The sequence below is a fragment of the Primulina huaijiensis genome, chromosome 6, assembly GCF_012295235.1.
Source record: "Primulina huaijiensis isolate GDHJ02 chromosome 6, ASM1229523v2, whole genome shotgun sequence".
NCBI lineage: Eukaryota > Viridiplantae > Streptophyta > Magnoliopsida > Lamiales > Gesneriaceae > Primulina > Primulina huaijiensis.
In genome coordinates, this window is record NC_133311.1 from 22,150,984 (window position 1) to 22,164,771 (window position 13,788).

Sequence of the window (13,788 nt, forward strand, 5' to 3'; positions counted from 1 at the left end):
TTATGCTTTGAGTATTGTTAGCCAATTTATGCATAATCCGGGGAAGCAACATATGGATGCAGTTATGCGCATTTTGAGGTATTTGAAGTCTGCTCCTGGAAAAGGAGTAATGTTCAAAAAAAATGCAGACTATCGAAGCATAGAAGCGTATACTGATGCCGATTGGGCTGGATCTGTGGATGATAGGAGATCTACTTCTGGCTACTTCACCTTTGTAGGAGGTAATCTTGTTACTTGGAGAAGTAAAAAACAAAATGTTGTAGCTCGTTCAAGTGCAGAAGCTGAATTTAGAGGTATGGCTCTTGGACTTTGTGAGGCATTATGGCTAAGACTTCTCTTGCATGATTTGGGTTATCCACCTGAGCAATCCATCCAACTATTTTGCGACAACAAAGCAGCTTGTGACATTGCTCACAATCCAGTACAACATGATCGTACAAAGCATGTCGAGGTGGATAGATTTTTTATCAAGGAAAATTTGGATATGAAGATTGTGGAATTACCTATGATTCGTTCAAAGGATCAGTTAGCTGACATTCTCACCAAAGCAGTCTCAAATCGAGAATTCTCGAAATTTTTAGGCAAGTTGGGCTTATGGGATATCTATGCCCCAACTTGAGGGGGAGTGTTAAATAAAATGAGATATACATATTATAATTAGATATGATATACTTGGTATAATTAGATAGGATATTATGTTTAATTATAGGTGATTGATTTGTAGCTATAATTGAGTGATTTGATACCTATTGTAATTATGGGATTGATTTGTAAAGGCTCTATATATGCCTTGTAAATTTGATTAAGTGAATAAGAGAGAATATATATTTTTTTAGTGTTCAAGATATTTTTACTCGTTTAAATATTGAAAATTTTTAGTTTCTTGAGAAAGAACGAGAAAATTGAATCAAAAATAAGTTTACCATAGTTTCTTCTAAAAAAAATAACTTTAATTACGATTTTATAATAGTCTTAAGAATATAGTTTTTTTTTTTAAAAGCAGTCATGAGAATACTTTAAAAAATTGATTCCAATATATATGAAATCTAGATTATATATATTGGATGAATACGAAAATGTTTACTTAGTGAATTATTTGATAACAGTGGTAGTTACGTTAAAACTAAAACTGTTACGTTGATTGTATCTCAGCTTGTGCACAATCTCCAAAATGCAGTTTTCACAAACTAAGTATTTTTAAATTTTATCTATTTTGAAAAAAAAAATAATAATAACATTAATTTAGTAAGTTTCTTGTGAGACGGTCTCACGAATCTTTATTTATAAGACGTTCAATCATATCCATATTTACAATAAAAGTAATATTTTTTCATATGTGACCCAAATTGAAGATCCGTCTCATAAAAGTACCATGTGGGACAAGAAGTGTGCCCTTTGTCCCACAATTAAAGATTTAAAATGAATTTATAATGGGCTTACAATGGACTTCTATAGCAACTTGAGTTAATCATTTTCGTAAATCGACGACGAATACGAAGCAGTTGTTATAAGGGCCCATTGTACAGTCATGCAGGCGCGGGCCCTGGCTCAGGGCATGACAACATCAATGTGGTTTAGTGATTTGACTCTGGGTGAATTTGCTGCAGTATGAGGATTTGTCCTACAAATTATTCTTAAGAAATCAAGAAGACAAAAAAAGCACGCCCTACATAAATCTAGTTAGTGAGGTATGAGCCAGATTAGAGAAAATAATTTGATTCCAACATTAAACACAACACACCTCAACACATCAATTTATTTTATTTACAGAACAATAGTAGGAGCATAAACTAACATGAAAATTAAAAAACTGATTGAAATTAATCACTCTCGACGATCGGTCAGTTTTCGACCCTTAATAGCCATTACTTGATCTTGAAATGCTTTCAGTACTTTCCTCTCAGACTTAACTTTGTGCATGCTTTCCATTAGCAGCCTCTTATTCTTGAACATATTACCCTTCACCTTCATGTACAAATCATGATACAAATGCTTGTCGATTTTTTCGGAATCTCGATAACTGTGTAGCAGACGACGTAACACTCGTATCTTCCTCATCCACAAGAGCTTTGAAGGTAGCCTTGCTTCTTTTGTGCCCTTTCTTTTCCCATATCCCGAGTGTCTACCTTTTCTCTTCGCTTCCATAGCTAGTCTAGCCCTCGATCTCGAGTGGATTTTCGATGGTTTATTGAGGATGAACCCGTCTTTTATCAGCTTCCTTACATTCAATCCTTCGTAATAGAAACGAGACAGCAAATTAATGGGTTGAAAGTTGAAATTGAGTGTGTCATGATAAAATAAACTAAAATTTCTTTAATAACAACATATACTAGAATATATTATATTTGAGGGTAGAAAGTTGCGAGAGAAAAAAAAAGAAGGAAAACGTACTAGAATTGGCAGTGGCTATATGGATAGACTCGCTAGGATCTAACCACACTTTGTTTCTCCCACAGTTGAGAATACTCGATGCTAACCTCTTTTGTAGGCTTAGAGACACCATTTCTTTTAACGTGTTTGTTAGTTTTGTGATTTGCTAAAGGCTTTATTATGGGTTTCTTCCTTATATAGAGGTGTCGACTTAATTGCATGGGTTTCATTTGAATACTATTTTATGACTCGTTCAACGAAATTGACTCACTCAATTCATTTCATTCTTGGGAGCCAAGTTCAAGTATTGGTTACTGTCGGTTCGAAGTATATTTTTCATTTTTCTATTCTCCTTGCACCCCAAGATACAACTTTTTTCTTTCTTTTTTTTTTTGCAGTTTAATTCAATCGCCATATCCAGTTTGTCGAATTTAAACCGAAAATATTGTAATAAGCCTAAGCACTGCGGCTATTCTTATCAAGAAAACAAATAGAAGACGATTTCAAATATCCTAAAAATCCCTACGTAAATGTAATATTAGGCTAAAACCGAAAATGGGGAACGGAACACATTTATCCTATTTTTTTCCCCTTTTCATTACATGCAACAAAAGAAAATATCCAACGATAAGAATAAAACCTATCTGTCGTATTAAAAAAAATGGAAAATATAACGCAGCAAATTCAACAAAAAAACATATGAACCACCAGGTGAAATCATTCAACCAATCCTTCTTCATCTTTCAAGACATCGACAAATTCTTCATGATCGAATATTGCCGTAGCTGCCACAATAGGATACCAGTTTCAACAGAATGTTCAAAGTCATTTGAACAATGGCTAACTTTAGTAAGGTTTCTTCCACTTCCGCTCACCATATGGAGTCATGGAATCTTGGTTGGGACGTTTTAGATTACATCTCTTGCAGACATCATTTCGATTAAAGTTCAAAAAATCGCAACTGTGTGAAAGGAAAAAAAATTGCATATGTTAACGACTTTCACTAGCGAACATACAAAAGTTATAGATTTGCCTCAGCAGTAATGAAAGCAAGATGAGAAGACTAACTCAGGGCATTCCCAATCACCAGGTTTCAGCTCCCTTGGCGGACGAGGCTCTTGGCAGCGAAAGCAATTCTGTTTGCTTGCATAATTCATAAAGGAACATCTAGGGATCCAAAAAGATGAGAAGCAAGCTTTGGTGAAATTATTCAATTAACTAATTTACAAATGTTAACATAAAAGAAAAATAGAGAAAACAGAACCAGTTTATTCACTATATTAGTGGTTCGGACGCATGGTTCTAAGTACAGCTACAGAAAATGTATAATCAGTTTACTAATCCGGTAGAAGAAAGACAAGATATTAGTCATGGTAAGATTGGTCACATGGTTTCAAAAGAGCAAGCAGTCGTAACCAAGAATAGTAAAATTAAAGCATGAAAATTGATTGTATAGAGATGAAAATAACATACTGAGGGCAGTTCCAATCGCCTTTTTTCATTTCAACGCTATCACGAGGAACGTGCTTCGGTCCCGTCTCTTTGCATTTTAGGCATTGTGTATTTCTTGCAAAGTTCAAAAAACTGCATCTGCAGTAAATTGATGGGAACAACATGTCACACTTGACTTTATCACAGGAACAAAATTTTTCTTAAAAACGAATCTGCTGAGGTATGTATCACAACCACAACTACATATGGGCAAACACTAATGACAATGATTCTGAGTTGCCTAAAAGTTTCATAGGAGTGCTATAGCATGAGATAAGAGGTTTCCACTTGTTATTAGAGAAACTTATAGAATAGTCATCCGAAATAAGCATAAATGGAAAGGGAAAAGTACTTAATACACTAGTAATATATGAGCACAATGGTAAGAAGTGCGTGAATATACTAGAAACACAAGCAAACTACAATCAAGGATATAAATAGCAATTTGAAACAAATAGCAGCTGTCGTGACCAACAGCGAAAAAGCCACAGCTTTACTCTCCAAAAGAAATAATTTTTTCGTAAAACAGATAACTCTAAATTTCTTTCTTACTCATACCAACCAATTAGATGCAATTCTCCAGAAAGACTTCAACCTTACTGACTCTTTTTGGTGGTTCCATGAAAATATTTTCTAGAAATATATTTTTTGAACTTGAATGTCAGACCACCTAGGCAACATCCTTCGCTTTCAAGTCTAAATTCTTTAGTTCTAAACATAACCTTTCACATCTAAAATGAACTTTATTACAAGGTGAAGTTAAGAATAGAGTGCACAATGAAAAAATTTATAAAAAAAAAAACCTTTTAAAGGTTTAGATAAATTACCTTAATGCAACAAAACCACACATTAGTTCCTATAGAAATAGAACATTCTATAATAATAAACAAGTGCAACAAAGAATAGGTCTTTCACTTACTTGGTACACACCCAATCTCCTGGTTTCATTTCAACATTCTGTGAACTTCCTCTGTCAAATGAATCGAGATTCTGTTTTTTCTGTCGAGGAGTCACGGCCACCGGCTTTGAAATATCAGGGTCGATAGGGGTATCACCAAGATCAATCAACTCTAGCAGCAATTTTTTTGCAGATGCTTCAATAAGGTCTCTGCCTGGAGGCTTCATTTCTCCAGAGATAAAAAGTGGATCCAACGCATAAAATATTAGCATACGAACTATATCTACTGTACGTGGAGCTGCTTCAGAGTCATCTAGCAAAATATATGCTCGATCACATGATCCACGGTGATTACAGGAACCGCATACCTGTCATGTCAGATGGTAAATCACCACTGCATATCCAATTTCTACATCAATCATTAACAAAGTGAACATGGCGTGAAAGCTATACGCACATCTCCTTCGTCAAGTTCTAAATATGCTCTCAATCTCTTTCCTGAATTAACTGACTTCCGAAAAACATTAGGACAACCACTTTCGACGATTGTCTGAATATCTTTTGTCGACAATGACCTGCAGTACCAAAATAGGTAGCTCAACTCATATAAATCAACTATTTTTTCTCAGCATATAGCATAGCTTGCACTTTCTAAGACCACACCCCACAGTATATTCTGATTACAATAGGAATCTTCTACTTCGAAAATGAATGAATAGAAAGTTTCTTGCATTTTCAAGTTTTACACATGCTTTTTCAATTAGGATTCAATGAACAAACATCAACGAGCATCAGAACTTTATTAGTATGTTTTTTAGAAACTTCAACACATGCACGGCACAAAAAAGCATTCTACATCCTCCTAATTTCCTCAAATTAAATGTCATAAAACAGCACCTTGGCCTTTCAAGAGAATGTATTTAGATATTTTGTTCATTCAAAATTCAATAACTTGCCCTCTCTAGAAATCCATGGGTCTAAACCATACTTATAACATTAAATAGGCTAAATACAACATCAGACAGAGACACAATTCTCTGCCAGGCAATGTAAAGACTCTGAGTGGCTTGAGCTCCAGAACATCAAAGAAAGTAGGAAGGAAAAGAGAAGCAGGAAACGTGGTTTTTTTTTTTTTTTTGGGGATCCCTTATTCCTCCTTTAGCACTAAAAAGAAACAAGAAAATGAAATGCCCATACTTGAAAATATCATATCGCGCACGCGCAAAGCTCAAGCAAGCATTCTTAAGCAGGTTGATATCCATGTAATCAACTACTCCTTGATCATTTCCACCACTACTCTCCGACATGCCAGCTTCAAGATTGAGGTAGCCTTTTGCTTTTAATCGGTCGACAAACTTAACCCATTCAGGCCATGGGTGAGTAGAGGTTGTAGAAGGTGAATCCGCAGTGTAAGCAGAAACATTTGAACCGAGTAGCGCTGCGGAAGAACAGTAGCGATTGAAACGCGGGGAAAGAGGAAGGAAGAATTTGAGAGAACGTAACTGAGAAAAATTTCGGGAATTGCGGAACATCGTGGTTCCGAAAGAAGTGAATAGTGCTGAAGTGGCAGCCATTTCTGTGTGCAATTTTTCAATTCATTTGGGATTTTAAAGAGGTTTAAAGGAGACGCTTCCGGGTTGGAATGACGGGTTGAAGTTTCGGACCGGCATTTTTAGGATATGGTCCTAGATTTTTTTTTTTTATAAAAAAAAATAGAAATTAATTTGATTAAAAATAAAAGTAATTAATATTTAACTCTTAAAATCTCAAAGGCTAAAAAATTGTTTTTAAAACTTGAAACATTGAACTTCAGTAAAAAGAACCATTACTAAACATTTAAATGAAAAACTAAAAATAAGATGTGTTGTTTTTGAGTTGCACGTGTTGTATCCCATAAAGTGGTATACTACAAAAATTCATCTTCGTTGCCCTTCGAAAATAGTATATAATTTTGTGTTAGTTATCCATCATCGAGTTAAGAGATATTCAAAACGTACTTCATCGTCTCATAATCTGATTTTATATAACAAGAAATTATTGTCCTAATAGATGTCAACCGGGATTCTAAAATATTGTCATGTCTTGAACATACAATGAGTAAAAATTAACTAAAATTATAGATTTTTATATGAAATCAAATTAACTCGAAGAAAGTAGTAGCAAGAGGAAATTTTCTACAATCATAATAATAATTGACTTAGTTGAGATAGTGTCATTTTAATTAATTTGCATGCCAACTAGAAAAAAGATAATCTAACGACGGATCATAATTAATAATGAAAGCAAATGGGAAAGATCGAAGAAGCATGCATATAGTAGATGGTTCGTTTAAAGGTGAGGGCAAAAGGTGAGCAAGTAAGCGGCAGCAGTGCAAGTGGCGATGCTTGTGGGATCATCGTAGGCGTAAGAGTAAGCCTTGGGGCACGCAGCCTTGAAAATCCTGGAATACTGGGTGGGCTTGCACGACTGTGGGCTCCCGAAGCTGCCTGTGCAGCAATACCTAGGCGAGTTGAAGGCGTAGCACGCGCTCTTGCACGCCACCACTCTCTTCTTGTTGCGGGACCGCACTTGAAGCCCCATCGGGCACCTCGTGTTTAGGTCGCTGATGCATCCAGCATAGCTGCATTTCCCTGCATCCCATCCAAACAAATATTTATGGAATCCCACGGCCAGCCTTTTTTTAAGAATGGATTATGAATATTTCAATTAATTAAAGAAAATCAGTTCATCTGAGTCTCGTTTTATACTAACACATATAATTACTGTTAATTTTTTTAAAAAAAAAACTATAAAATTCAATATTTTTTTAAAAAAGAAATAATAATTAAAAAAAGTCATCGAGAAGTTAGTCTCAGACCTGATCCCCGGTGGGGCGTTATTGAAATGGCAAGATTATACCCATCAACCAGGCTGACGTCGTAGAAGTCCTGTTCTTTCCCGAGGGTGATCTCAGCAAGGGTAGCCGGTGGGGTCCCACCAAGCCCATTACAGAACAGGGATCCGCCGCAGTCACCGGTGGCGCAGCGGCCGCGGCCGGCCGAGTTGAAAAAACAGCCGTGGCGGCCCCACACGCGACCCGACCACCCATCTGGGAGCTCGAGAGTGTAGGAGCTGTTAGGCAGCAGCTTAAATCCACCACCCTTCTCTAAAATTTGTCTTCCGGCACTCGGTTGAATGCCCGGCCAGACAGTGTGGCTGCATTTGTTGTGCAGAGTCATTGTTGTCCCTGAAGCCTCCACTGCATCAAATAAAGAAATAAAATCAGAACACTGCCGAACTTTTTACAGAGACACATTAATATGGTTGCGTTTTCCAGACATGAACATGGTTCGTGATTCATTTGAAACACACAAAAGAAGAAACCTTGGATGTGTCACAAGGAAATGTAGGTAGATACCCGAAATGTGGAGAGCGAGGAGGGTGACAAAAACCAAAGGAATGAAATGTCTGAATGTATCCATGGCTCAGGAAGGTAACGGCCTGCAAGCAAGGATCTAATATAATATAAAACAAAAACTATGGAGGTAATTAGTGGTATTTGGTAAGGAATGGGTATCAGACTGTCTCACGGATTCTAATATGTAAGACGGGTCAACCATGTTCATATTTACAACAAAAAATAATATTCTTAACATAAAAATTAATACTTTTTCATGGATGGTCCAAACAAGAGATCCGTCTCACAAATACGACCCGTGAGACCGTCTCACATAAATTTTTGCCTTTGATAAGATATAAGACACACGACGTTTTCTATTTACCCAAAAAGGGGAAGAGATATAAGTTTTTTACGGTGGAGGGGAGCAACATTAAAGTTAATATTTAACAAATAAAGTTTTTTTTTAAATATATAAAAAAATCATTATCATCATATTTTATAGTATAGTATATTGTACAATTTTTAGTTAATTTGATCACCATGTTGCTTATTTCCATTTAAAATATCATGACAAAATTTAAAATGGTCGTATTTATTTTAATCCTACTGGATATAGTATGAGATGTTTTTTTATGAATAATTTAAAAAAAATGTCCGTGCTTGCAACCCATGTATGTTTCCAAATCCCGATTAGAATTCAAAAAAAAAAAAANAAATTATTCAATTAACTAATTTACAAATGTTAACATAAAAGAAAAATAGAGAAAACAGAACCAGTTTATTCACTATATTAGTGGTTCGGACGCATGGTTCTAAGTACAGCTACAGAAAATGTATAATCAGTTTACTAATCCGGTAGAAGAAAGACAAGATATTAGTCATGGTAAGATTGGTCACATGGTTTCAAAAGAGCAAGCAGTCGTAACCAAGAATAGTAAAATTAAAGCATGAAAATTGATTGTATAGAGATGAAAATAACATACTGAGGGCAGTTCCAATCGCCTTTTTTCATTTCAACGCTATCACGAGGAACGTGCTTCGGTCCCGTCTCTTTGCATTTTAGGCATTGTGTATTTCTTGCAAAGTTCAAAAAACTGCATCTGCAGTAAATTGATGGGAACAACATGTCACACTTGACTTTATCACAGGAACAAAATTTTTCTTAAAAACGAATCTGCTGAGGTATGTATCACAACCACAACTACATATGGGCAAACACTAATGACAATGATTCTGAGTTGCCTAAAAGTTTCATAGGAGTGCTATAGCATGAGATAAGAGGTTTCCACTTGTTATTAGAGAAACTTATAGAATAGTCATCCGAAATAAGCATAAATGGAAAGGGAAAAGTACTTAATACACTAGTAATATATGAGCACAATGGTAAGAAGTGCGTGAATATACTAGAAACACAAGCAAACTACAATCAAGGATATAAATAGCAATTTGAAACAAATAGCAGCTGTCGTGACCAACAGCGAAAAAGCCACAGCTTTACTCTCCAAAAGAAATAATTTTTTCGTAAAACAGATAACTCTAAATTTCTTTCTTACTCATACCAACCAATTAGATGCAATTCTCCAGAAAGACTTCAACCTTACTGACTCTTTTTGGTGGTTCCATGAAAATATTTTCTAGAAATATATTTTTTGAACTTGAATGTCAGACCACCTAGGCAACATCCTTCGCTTTCAAGTCTAAATTCTTTAGTTCTAAACATAACCTTTCACATCTAAAATGAACTTTATTACAAGGTGAAGTTAAGAATAGAGTGCACAATGAAAAAATTTATAAAAAAAAAAACCTTTTAAAGGTTTAGATAAATTACCTTAATGCAACAAAACCACACATTAGTTCCTATAGAAATAGAACATTCTATAATAATAAACAAGTGCAACAAAGAATAGGTCTTTCACTTACTTGGTACACACCCAATCTCCTGGTTTCATTTCAACATTCTGTGAACTTCCTCTGTCAAATGAATCGAGATTCTGTTTTTTCTGTCGAGGAGTCACGGCCACCGGCTTTGAAATATCAGGGTCGATAGGGGTATCACCAAGATCAATCAACTCTAGCAGCAATTTTTTTGCAGATGCTTCAATAAGGTCTCTGCCTGGAGGCTTCATTTCTCCAGAGATAAAAAGTGGATCCAACGCATAAAATATTAGCATACGAACTATATCTACTGTACGTGGAGCTGCTTCAGAGTCATCTAGCAAAATATATGCTCGATCACATGATCCACGGTGATTACAGGAACCGCATACCTGTCATGTCAGATGGTAAATCACCACTGCATATCCAATTTCTACATCAATCATTAACAAAGTGAACATGGCGTGAAAGCTATACGCACATCTCCTTCGTCAAGTTCTAAATATGCTCTCAATCTCTTTCCTGAATTAACTGACTTCCGAAAAACATTAGGACAACCACTTTCGACGATTGTCTGAATATCTTTTGTCGACAATGACCTGCAGTACCAAAATAGGTAGCTCAACTCATATAAATCAACTATTTTTTCTCAGCATATAGCATAGCTTGCACTTTCTAAGACCACACCCCACAGTATATTCTGATTACAATAGGAATCTTCTACTTCGAAAATGAATGAATAGAAAGTTTCTTGCATTTTCAAGTTTTACACATGCTTTTTCAATTAGGATTCAATGAACAAACATCAACGAGCATCAGAACTTTATTAGTATGTTTTTTAGAAACTTCAACACATGCACGGCACAAAAAAGCATTCTACATCCTCCTAATTTCCTCAAATTAAATGTCATAAAACAGCACCTTGGCCTTTCAAGAGAATGTATTTAGATATTTTGTTCATTCAAAATTCAATAACTTGCCCTCTCTAGAAATCCATGGGTCTAAACCATACTTATAACATTAAATAGGCTAAATACAACATCAGACAGAGACACAATTCTCTGCCAGGCAATGTAAAGACTCTGAGTGGCTTGAGCTCCAGAACATCAAAGAAAGTAGGAAGGAAAAGAGAAGCAGGAAACGTGGTTTTTTTTTTTTTTTTGGGGATCCCTTATTCCTCCTTTAGCACTAAAAAGAAACAAGAAAATGAAATGCCCATACTTGAAAATATCATATCGCGCACGCGCAAAGCTCAAGCAAGCATTCTTAAGCAGGTTGATATCCATGTAATCAACTACTCCTTGATCATTTCCACCACTACTCTCCGACATGCCAGCTTCAAGATTGAGGTAGCCTTTTGCTTTTAATCGGTCGACAAACTTAACCCATTCAGGCCATGGGTGAGTAGAGGTTGTAGAAGGTGAATCCGCAGTGTAAGCAGAAACATTTGAACCGAGTAGCGCTGCGGAAGAACAGTAGCGATTGAAACGCGGGGAAAGAGGAAGGAAGAATTTGAGAGAACGTAACTGAGAAAAATTTCGGGAATTGCGGAACATCGTGGTTCCGAAAGAAGTGAATAGTGCTGAAGTGGCAGCCATTTCTGTGTGCAATTTTTCAATTCATTTGGGATTTTAAAGAGGTTTAAAGGAGACGCTTCCGGGTTGGAATGACGGGTTGAAGTTTCGGACCGGCATTTTTAGGATATGGTCCTAGATTTTTTTTTTTTATAAAAAAAAATAGAAATTAATTTGATTAAAAATAAAAGTAATTAATATTTAACTCTTAAAATCTCAAAGGCTAAAAAATTGTTTTTAAAACTTGAAACATTGAACTTCAGTAAAAAGAACCATTACTAAACATTTAAATGAAAAACTAAAAATAAGATGTGTTGTTTTTGAGTTGCACGTGTTGTATCCCATAAAGTGGTATACTACAAAAATTCATCTTCGTTGCCCTTCGAAAATAGTATATAATTTTGTGTTAGTTATCCATCATCGAGTTAAGAGATATTCAAAACGTACTTCATCGTCTCATAATCTGATTTTATATAACAAGAAATTATTGTCCTAATAGATGTCAACCGGGATTCTAAAATATTGTCATGTCTTGAACATACAATGAGTAAAAATTAACTAAAATTATAGATTTTTATATGAAATCAAATTAACTCGAAGAAAGTAGTAGCAAGAGGAAATTTTCTACAATCATAATAATAATTGACTTAGTTGAGATAGTGTCATTTTAATTAATTTGCATGCCAACTAGAAAAAAGATAATCTAACGACGGATCATAATTAATAATGAAAGCAAATGGGAAAGATCGAAGAAGCATGCATATAGTAGATGGTTCGTTTAAAGGTGAGGGCAAAAGGTGAGCAAGTAAGCGGCAGCAGTGCAAGTGGCGATGCTTGTGGGATCATCGTAGGCGTAAGAGTAAGCCTTGGGGCACGCAGCCTTGAAAATCCTGGAATACTGGGTGGGCTTGCACGACTGTGGGCTCCCGAAGCTGCCTGTGCAGCAATACCTAGGCGAGTTGAAGGCGTAGCACGCGCTCTTGCACGCCACCACTCTCTTCTTGTTGCGGGACCGCACTTGAAGCCCCATCGGGCACCTCGTGTTTAGGTCGCTGATGCATCCAGCATAGCTGCATTTCCCTGCATCCCATCCAAACAAATATTTATGGAATCCCACGGCCAGCCTTTTTTTAAGAATGGATTATGAATATTTCAATTAATTAAAGAAAATCAGTTCATCTGAGTCTCGTTTTATACTAACACATATAATTACTGTTAATTTTTTTAAAAAAAAAACTATAAAATTCAATATTTTTTTAAAAAAGAAATAATAATTAAAAAAAGTCATCGAGAAGTTAGTCTCAGACCTGATCCCCGGTGGGGCGTTATTGAAATGGCAAGATTATACCCATCAACCAGGCTGACGTCGTAGAAGTCCTGTTCTTTCCCGAGGGTGATCTCAGCAAGGGTAGCCGGTGGGGTCCCACCAAGCCCATTACAGAACAGGGATCCGCCGCAGTCACCGGTGGCGCAGCGGCCGCGGCCGGCCGAGTTGAAAAAACAGCCGTGGCGGCCCCACACGCGACCCGACCACCCATCTGGGAGCTCGAGAGTGTAGGAGCTGTTAGGCAGCAGCTTAAATCCACCACCCTTCTCTAAAATTTGTCTTCCGGCACTCGGTTGAATGCCCGGCCAGACAGTGTGGCTGCATTTGTTGTGCAGAGTCATTGTTGTCCCTGAAGCCTCCACTGCATCAAATAAAGAAATAAAATCAGAACACTGCCGAACTTTTTACAGAGACACATTAATATGGTTGCGTTTTCCAGACATGAACATGGTTCGTGATTCATTTGAAACACACAAAAGAAGAAACCTTGGATGTGTCACAAGGAAATGTAGGTAGATACCCGAAATGTGGAGAGCGAGGAGGGTGACAAAAACCAAAGGAATGAAATGTCTGAATGTATCCATGGCTCAGGAAGGTAACGGCCTGCAAGCAAGGATCTAATATAATATAAAACAAAAACTATGGAGGTAATTAGTGGTATTTGGTAAGGAATGGGTATCAGACTGTCTCACGGATTCTAATATGTAAGACGGGTCAACCATGTTCATATTTACAACAAAAAATAATATTCTTAACATAAAAATTAATACTTTTTCATGGATGGTCCAAACAAGAGATCCGTCTCACAAATACGACCCGTGAGACCGTCTCACATAAATTTTTGCCTTTGATAAGATATAAGACACACGACGTT

General features: G+C 36.3%; 5 protein-coding genes across 5 annotated transcripts; all 5 read right to left on the reverse strand.

The window, feature by feature from the left end:
- Positions 1-1,688: 1,688 nt before the first annotated feature.
- Positions 1,689-2,742, reverse strand: LOC140978364 (large ribosomal subunit protein eL19z-like). The gene is made up of 2 exons (XM_073443323.1): positions 2,392-2,742; positions 1,689-2,231 (listed from the first exon to the last, which is right to left on the reverse strand). Exons 1-2 carry the CDS (start codon positions 2,501-2,503, stop codon positions 1,825-1,827), a joined length of 519 nt encoding a protein of 172 aa, XP_073299424.1. The 5' UTR covers positions 2,504-2,742; the 3' UTR covers positions 1,689-1,824.
- Positions 2,743-2,853: 111 nt separating this feature from the next.
- Positions 2,854-6,408, reverse strand: LOC140978362 (zinc finger protein VAR3, chloroplastic). Its single transcript, XM_073443321.1, has 6 exons — positions 5,957-6,408; positions 5,217-5,334; positions 4,781-5,127; positions 3,844-3,960; positions 3,439-3,537; positions 2,854-3,331 (listed from the first exon to the last, which is right to left on the reverse strand). Exons 1-6 carry the CDS (start codon positions 6,331-6,333, stop codon positions 3,217-3,219), a joined length of 1,173 nt encoding a protein of 390 aa, XP_073299422.1. The 5' UTR covers positions 6,334-6,408; the 3' UTR covers positions 2,854-3,216.
- Positions 6,409-6,863: 455 nt separating this feature from the next.
- Positions 6,864-8,288, reverse strand: LOC140978363 (thaumatin-like protein). Its single transcript, XM_073443322.1, has 3 exons — positions 8,157-8,288; positions 7,617-7,997; positions 6,864-7,389 (listed from the first exon to the last, which is right to left on the reverse strand). The coding sequence occupies exons 1-3, from the start codon at positions 8,218-8,220 to the stop codon at positions 7,088-7,090; spliced, it is 747 nt and encodes a 248-aa protein (XP_073299423.1). The 5' UTR covers positions 8,221-8,288; the 3' UTR covers positions 6,864-7,087.
- A 639-nt stretch (positions 8,289-8,927) lies between these two features.
- LOC140978366 (zinc finger protein VAR3, chloroplastic-like) lies at positions 8,928-11,700 on the reverse strand. Its single transcript, XM_073443331.1, has 4 exons — positions 11,235-11,700; positions 10,495-10,612; positions 10,059-10,405; positions 8,928-9,238 (listed from the first exon to the last, which is right to left on the reverse strand). Exons 1-4 carry the CDS (start codon positions 11,609-11,611, stop codon positions 9,079-9,081), a joined length of 1,002 nt encoding a protein of 333 aa, XP_073299432.1. The 5' UTR covers positions 11,612-11,700; the 3' UTR covers positions 8,928-9,078.
- A 441-nt stretch (positions 11,701-12,141) lies between these two features.
- LOC140978367 (thaumatin-like protein) lies at positions 12,142-13,566 on the reverse strand. The gene is made up of 3 exons (XM_073443332.1): positions 13,435-13,566; positions 12,895-13,275; positions 12,142-12,667 (listed from the first exon to the last, which is right to left on the reverse strand). Exons 1-3 carry the CDS (start codon positions 13,496-13,498, stop codon positions 12,366-12,368), a joined length of 747 nt encoding a protein of 248 aa, XP_073299433.1. The 5' UTR covers positions 13,499-13,566; the 3' UTR covers positions 12,142-12,365.
- Positions 13,567-13,788: the final 222 nt, after the last annotated feature.